The sequence below is a fragment of the Orbicella franksi genome, chromosome 5 (genome assembly GCF_964199315.1).
Source record: "Orbicella franksi chromosome 5, jaOrbFran1.1, whole genome shotgun sequence".
Lineage (NCBI taxonomy): Eukaryota > Metazoa > Cnidaria > Anthozoa > Scleractinia > Merulinidae > Orbicella > Orbicella franksi.
In genome coordinates, this window is record NC_138149.1 from 31756924 (window position 1) to 31764900 (window position 7977).

General features: G+C 39.7%; 1 protein-coding gene across 1 annotated transcript; it reads right to left on the bottom strand.

Moving 5' to 3' along the window:
* Positions 1-259: 259 nt before the first annotated feature.
* Positions 260-4716, bottom strand: LOC145488232 (dickkopf-related protein 3-like). Its single transcript, XM_081467053.1, has 3 exons — positions 3643-4716; positions 3140-3513; positions 260-2833 (listed from the first exon to the last, which is right to left on the bottom strand). The coding sequence occupies exons 1-3, from the start codon at positions 3856-3858 to the stop codon at positions 2785-2787; spliced, it is 639 nt and encodes a 212-aa protein (XP_081323179.1). The 5' UTR covers positions 3859-4716; the 3' UTR covers positions 260-2784.
* Positions 4717-7977: the final 3261 nt, after the last annotated feature.

The window sequence follows — 7977 nt, forward strand, 5'->3', positions numbered from 1 at the left end:
CAACTACAATTGAAAAGACAACACTGAACTGAAATAACGTTCTATCTACACTTTCAGGCTCCAGTCGTCTTGAAATTAAAAAAAAAAAAACAGTTCAGATTGAGCCCCCCAAATTAAATTTTCTCAGGCAAGGAAAGGAATGTGTCAAGAGTTTAAATTTAGATCACCCATCCATATACAGTATACTCGGTGCATGTTTTCTAATTATATCTCAAACATCCCAATTATAGTTATATTATAACTGGGAGGTATAGCTGTTGAATGGTTTTTAATGAAATGCCTCAGAATAGGGTCAAATCGCTTGATCGAACTTGAATAGCGAGCCTCGTAGAGTGGTTTTAGGAGACACCCTTAACTCTTACAAGAGGGTGGAAACTGTCAAACCAAATATCACGAATTAGTGCCTACATTTCAACCGTCGTTAAAAAATATGAAAAGGACAGCCGTCAAATCTGTAATGGTGTAACCTTTTTGGACTGTCAAGAGTGCCTCCATCCGAGCACACTATGCAATACTCGATTTATGCTTCATAAATCGCTAATGGTAATGCTTATGAGCGACTCCGCTTTGGTCAATGTGAAGACCTTAATTCATTCTGGAATCAAGAGCCGCCCATTATCGCTTTCCGACTCTTTTCTTTTTGTGGACTGATCCGGCAAGCACCGGTATTTTTTCACACACAATGAAATCTGATTGATATTCGCACGCAACTTTACAATAATATTGACTTTTCAGTGGCCTCGTAATCAGCTCTGGTCAATACTCAGTGGAGAATACAGGTTTAGTGCCTTGAATTGGAAAATGAGAGACTGAATTCCTTGCTGAAACGAATCATCTTAAATAGCATTTTTTTCGTCAATTTATGAGTTTATGAGTAACATTTATATTCAGTGTGCTTGCTCCGCTGAGAGAGAAAAAAAACTCGGCAACCAGACGTTTCATGTTGAGTTGGCGTTCGCGTTCTCCGTTGTATTTTGCCAGTACGTGTTAGGTTTTATTCAGATCAATCAATTTTACGCAAGACCTTTTAACCTAGCGTAGTAGGCTGAATTCCTCAACACACGAGAACGTGCGATAAATAATGTCAACACCCAACAAGGAGCAACTTCATGGTCTTGTTTACGAAGAGTGTATTTAGTTGTTCTCCTGCAGGAAGTACTTACAGTTACAAAATTTGTTTACAATTAACGTCTAGCCCGCTCAATACAAACCTAGCATTGAGTATTTCGCAGTTTGGGTGCACTCGGTTCTAAACTGGCTGAGTTTTAAAGAACGTGACTGAATGAAAAGCATGTTTTGAACTAAATAAAGCACAAGATTGGAGCCCTTGTCTGCAGACAACAAGGCTACTAAGGCCGTCGTTAAAAACAACACGTACGCTTTTAAACGGTGCAGATTAAACGAATGTCAGGTTAAAATGTCAGATTAAAGACTTGAACAACGATTAAATCACAGACTTATTTTGCAGTCGGTTTATTGCTCGGAGGTTTTAAGTTTAATCGGCGCGTGCTGCATTGATAAAAACCAGCTCTTACAAAATGCACGTTAAGTTAGCTGTAGTTTGCTGACAACTGTGTTAAAGAATATCTGAGCTGCCAGCACAGAGCGTCCTCGTGTTTTGCCGCTCGAAAAGTGCAGAACTAAAATGAAAGTCAGTTATTAAAAAGCATAAATTTATATGGAGTCCGGCGCTTCAGTTTTGTTCGCGCAAGTTTCGCCTAAGACGTTCGTGGTCCGGAAAAGCTCAAAATAGCCTTGACGTAAATTGCCCGTTGTTACTCAAACTGGAAAAGGGGCAAGCATAATGATTATACGTTTTTAGAATCATTGGCATTGTCTAGCTTTCCTGATTTCGTTAGCTGGCTATTGTGACTGGCCACTGTCAGTAATGCATTGCCTATAGTCGTCTCGCACAATCAGATCTGCTGTTAAGGAATTTTCCATTGTACTTGCTGAATAACCTAATTACCCATTACAGAAGACGACCTGATCGAGGGGAGGGATTTATCTGTAGTTTAAGTAATCATCGTTTTGGAACGAAAAGCATTTGAAAAGAAAACAAAACCGGTTGTTTCGAAATGTCGTGGTCTGTCTATGTTGAGTCCAAATAATTGCGTTACTCCGTGAAGATGCAATATTGACACTAGGATTTAACAAGCAAACTCTAAAATGCAAAAATGGCTTAGCTGAATTGCGTCTTTGGAGGGAGCCAGTTACGCAAGTCTGACAGCGTAGAATTGCTAGAGCGTAACATTTCCATTACTTATTTTAAAAAAAGTACTGCTTCGTCGTTTCTAAAACTTTTTATTCCGAGAAAAAAATATCGTTAGTTTACTCACTTAACGCTTTACGTCCATTAAACTCATAAATGCCTTGGTTTTGACACCTAAAAGCCATTGTACTAGTTAACAAAAGTTTCAACAATGTTTACCCCGGCTTTGCATATTGATGGTTAATTCCACGCTACAAAATTATATCTTTACTCCTTTGCTTTTACGTCCTTTCCAAGTCGAGCTCACGTAAATTAAACCTTGAAATGTAATTAAGAACGCATGATAATTTATACTGTCATTAAAATCTACTTTACATCACTTGGAGTGTGAAATATGTTATATACATAATTATATTTATCTAACACTTCAATAGTTTGGGTCTATATTGCAGTGCGGAGGCCTTTAGTGTGCACTCCTTAAGCACAATTGTTCGCTCCCAAATTCGGTGACGCGAAATTCGATCGCCAACATTTCGCGGCTACAGATTGTCCCTGTTACCTCCTTCCGTTGGCTAAAGTCTTTGGCAAGTTCTCTTTTTTCTGTCGAGCCCAGCAACGAATCTGCAAATAAACAAATAAACGAAATGCGTATAAAATGATTACCCAATTCACACGATTTAAGTAACTTTTGCGGTTGGTAGCGGAAAACGAAGTAAGGAAGTGAGATTACTGTAGAAGAGTATAAGGCAAAAAGGGAGACAAAAAGAGTAATGGACTTGAAGGGTTATTTATTTATGATCAAAGTTCTTGTACGGCTTTGCTATGCAGAATTCTAATTACAATGTCTGGCAGAGTGGTGGGTATGTGGCGGCCATCAGCGCTGCTGCGGCCGGTGCAAATGCTTGCGGTTTGATTAATAACCCTTACCTCTTTCTGTGTCGATGTTTAATTTTCTTGCAAATCAAGCCTGCCTCGCAGGGGCACTTCTGGTTTAAAGAGTAATCAAGACCGCCTTCCGGAACACTACAGTCTTCACCCTCTTCAAGCAACCGTCTGCAGATCGGCTCCCCGTGAACTTTAACGCAGCACAACCCCGAATCACATTTGCGGTCTTTCTTGCACCTTGCTCCCGGGCTTCCGCGCGGCAAGGCTTTCCTACATACTCCAAACACACACTCCATACCAGCGCAGCACATGTTGTTGCGTCGACACTGCGAGTCTATCGCCTTGCAAGCATGACATTGGCCGTTGTGTTTGTGACAGTAATTTCCTTGTCCGCAATGCCTGTCCTTTCTGCAGGGCTGAAGTTAGAATTGGCATTTGGAGTTAGAGTGAGTTGCATTGCGTTATTTTCGAACATAAGCACAGTGTGACATGCACAGATCAGGAGCAGGTACCGAGTTTAAAACCGCGGTACTAATCGTACTTACATTTTGCAAAGTCGAATTTTCTTTAGTGTTGTTGTCAGAGGTCGTCTGTTTTCCTTCGTCCGTGTCGACAGGGTTTACACTGAGAATCCAACTGTACACAACACCGTCGGCGACTTCTACAGAAGCCAGGACAAGAATCACAAGCAGCATGAATCTTTTCATGACGAGCGTTTGGCAATTCACGCGCAGCTTTGACAGAGCTGAGGCTAAGTACATCGTAAACGACTAATTAAGCATCTGCCAGTTCATATAAATGACATTTAACACGTGTCATTTACACGAAGGACAGTAAAACTTGTCAAAACGCAGCCAATGGTAGGCGGGCAATTTTCAATGGCTGTGTGTACAATGGTGCGAGGGGCGTGGAAGAGCAATTAACAAGGAGGAGAAAATACGCTGCTGTGTTAATCTCTTATTGACTCGTCTAATTAATCCCAAACAGACCATGCTTCATCACCTCTCAGCTTTGTTTCAAATCAATACTGCTGCATTAGCATTGGAGGTTGCATGTTGACCAAAAATATCTCAAACGCTGCATATTGAATATAAAGGAATTCAAAAATCACGATTACCAATATTCGGAATTCACGTTTTGCAAGGCACAGTAATTGGTTATAATATAAAAATAAAGAAGGGAGCTACTCAGAAATTTAACCAGCGCTACGACGGCTGTTACAGCTAATATCAAGCGTCTATTAACACACGATTTTTATAAGACTTCATTTCTCCATGGACTGGAATTCCCTTTGAAATGATCAGTAGGGAAAATAACCCTCGGAAGACGTGCTGTCAATAAAAATTTCAATGTAATACATTTATCTTTCAGTTAACACCTGGTTGATAAATCAATTAGTACACAGTTTGATGTGTGGTGATTTGAGCAACGCCACGCTGAAAAAAAAAAAAAAAAACCATAACAGAATCTCACGTTTACGGTCAAGACTCTTCGCGCCAGAAATTCGAGAGATTAACAACATCGATAATCTACAATTTCCGTGCCAAGAGAAATGCGAAAAAATACTCCCCTGTGATTTTATGAATTGATTATTTTCTTAAGCACTTGACAGACAGACATAAAACAAAATAAAACAATTTATCTCCTTACGTAATCTCCGTCTGTTAGCCTGAACCCTGTCTAGGACTGTTAACCTGAGGTTTGAATGCTGCCACAAACCAAAGTTCTGCAGTTTAGCCTGACCAGCAGATATTCCCCATAATCGTGGATTTCGTTAAACCGCACAATTTCAGTCGTGCGTCGGTATGTTATTTGGCTTACGATCAAAGGATTTAAGTGTAATCGTTTAGCCGTGCAGTTTTAAGAGCCTTAAAAGGTACGTCAATCGCTAAAATGGTGTGATATTAGCCTATCGTATTGTCATCTCCTTTAGAACGTTTTTGGTGGTGCGAGTTCTGAAAAATATTTCAATTCCTCTGAGGGGTTTGAAATTTGCTCAAGACCGTGGTAAAGTGGTGTATTCCTAAGATTCCGCTAAGGTGGTGTTTCCGGCCATATTTTAAAATTAATTTCTCAGTGGAATGAGCCGTGGAATAGCTCATTTGGTCAGAGAGAATACGTGCGAGAGATCATGTAAAACGAGAACATCGCATTAAGAAATGATAAACTTAATCCAAACGAAAGCTAAGTGCTCAAAACATGCTAAATTTATCACGTACCGTGAATCACATACCAGCGCTAACAGTGATAGCGTCCCTTCCATGATCTAAGTCTCGTCACGTCACACAACAAGGTATTGTTTAGATGACTTGTGCTTGTCCAGCCACTTAACCCATAAGGTCAAGAACCTGTCACGCCCACACAATCATCAAGTTATTATGTTGGTTGTTTTCCTCTACGATTTCAAACTGGTGCTAACCCATTTTAGGGTACGCTCATGGCTTTCAAACATTTTAAAAACCTCTGTAGCGTGAAGTTCTAACTTTGTCGCCACCCCACCCTCGATGGATCTCGATATTGTGCTGGCAGCGACATATTTGTGGCTGTCAAAAGTCTTTTAGAATCAATTGCTACTGAATGGCAAATACTAGTCAAAAGTAAACAAATAGTGTCATTCCTGTTTTCCTTTCATTTTGGCATGTTTAAGAGATTGGAAGAGAATAGAGAAACTGTTGAGGTACATTTTGTCAAGAAAACCGAACAAATAAAAAAGCTTGAACAGGTCCAATACTCTGGGGAAACCACAATAAATTGGTTTACAGTACTTGTAATTCTTGGAGTTACATAATTATTTCAAGTGCACCAGCTGGGGGCCCCGTCCCAGGGTAGCACTTGGGAAAGGCGTGCCTTCATTGCCGCCAAATACTTCTTCTTCTCAGCCGTTCTGGAAAAGCTGCCGCCGCGTTACTCTCGAGCAAATTCAGATCACTCGAAATCACCTCCATGCAGCGAGGCGGAAGGTTGTACATTTTACAACTTCCGATAATCTATTGTAGCATTCCTTTAAAATATCGCGTGTGTTATCGGCTGATAAACATGAAGGGTAATTGAGTATGGTTTATGCACCATGCCCCCGAACAGTATAACAAATAATGGGCCACTCCAAATCAGTTGAATTTATAGTTCATACCAAATGAGAGTTTGATTTATAGCTTGGAACAATTGTCAGTGGAAAACATTTTTCACTCGCATTTTTTCCAAGCTGTAAATCAAACACCCATTTGGTACACCCACTCAGCTACTCTAGAATGGCCCATTATTTCAGTTGCTATACTGGTCGAGGGTAATTCTTGAAGGAAAACAGACGGCACAAGCGGTCGACTCCGATCTTAAAAATAAACAAACAAATTAATTTGTGAGAATTACTTATCGTCTTTGCATTTGGTACAGAAAGACGATCGAGGTCGCAGATTTATGCAACTGCAAATGGATCGTGCGTGCCAATATGTTTATATAACTGTTATTTACACAACGGTGAGGTCTCGACTGTAGAAATATTGACCTAGTTTTTTTTCTTGTTTATATGGACTGAGACAAACCACAATTCAACATCAGTCATTACGAGGTCAATACTTCGACATCCAAACCAAACAAACTCGGCCAATGAGGTCTAAAATGTTCAGTATATTACCTGAGAGAGGCAAAGAAAAACGTCTGAGTTCTTGACGGAATCGAGGGCTGTAGCCAATATGAGGCAAACCGAGGCACTTGCGAGGTCTTTTTTTTGTTTTTGTTGTTTTGTTGAAGGGGTACGGTAAAACACTGCTAAATACCTAAGATTACTGTTGAGCAGTACTTTCACGTGGCACTGTTTATTATGTTTTACAAGGTGGTTCTAACTTTAAAGTCTGTGGATGAAACCCTTGTGTGTGACCATTCAAATGAAAGCTATTGAGCAGTAGTTTCAGGTGGTACTGTTTATTATGCAGTACAAGGTGGTTCTAACTTTACGTTTGTGGATGAAACCCTAGTGTGTGTGATCATTCAAATGAAAGCTATTGAGCAGTACTTTCATGTGGTGCTGTTAATTATGCTGTAGAAGATGGTTCTAACTTTTAAGTCTGCGAATTAAACCCTTGCCTTAGTCATAGTTTTTGTTTCTGGCTAAGGCTCTGGGATCTTAATTGTATTTTTCCAACGTACGCGCGGAAAAATGTTGCTAGAATTTTGCCGGAACGCTCGAGAGCGATCCGGGTATGAAGAGAATCTTGTTAAGGTAAAGCATGGCATTTATTCATACACGATAACAATATAAAAGCAGCGCTGATGTAGTCGTGTCTAAAAATAAAAATAAAAAAAGATCGCTCGTTAATCAAAAACATCGTGGGTTTCAGACCGCTTCAGTTCATCTCGATTGAGTGCAGTGCCAAAAATTAAGTTAAAAGTGGCTTTTAAGTAAAAATTAATTTATAAAAGTAATGGCACGAGCACATAGAAGATGAAGTTCAGGGTTTATTTCGCAGCAGTAAATGACGCTGAATAACGGGAGAACACAAGGGGTTGAATTCCCAGCAATTACGATTTTTCGTTTTACTACTTGGTATGGTCATGTACGATTTTTTGTTGATGATTTAAATATTCTTCTAATTTTAAAATTCCGAGTTATCTTTTGACCGAGAAGCCACAGAAATACTTATATTTAGCAAATGATTTATTGTCTTTATTAAAATTGGTAACAATTGCCGCAAATTAAAGGAAGTTGGGTGTGATTTATGTTGGATGACCTAGAACAAGTGACGGGGGAGGGCAGTTTGCGGTTTATCTCATACCATATAAGGGCGTTTGATTTACTGCTCGTAACAAGTCTGTCTAAAAACGGTTTCAAGGCTTCAAGGAATGAAACTGCGCTAGAAGAAGAAGTAAAATAGTACAGCTACTGT

Coding starts and splice junctions, on each gene's coding strand:
- LOC145488232 (XM_081467053.1), bottom strand. CDS start 3,858: ATGTACTTAGCCTCAGCTCTGTCAAAGCTGCGCGTGAATTGCCAAACG. Junction 3,514..3,642: donor AAAATTCGACTTTGCAAAAT/GTAAGTACGATT, acceptor TTCTAACTTCAG/CCCTGCAGAAAGGACAGGCA. Junction 2,834..3,139: donor AAACATCGACACAGAAAGAG/GTAAGGGTTATT, acceptor GTTTATTTGCAG/ATTCGTTGCTGGGCTCGACA.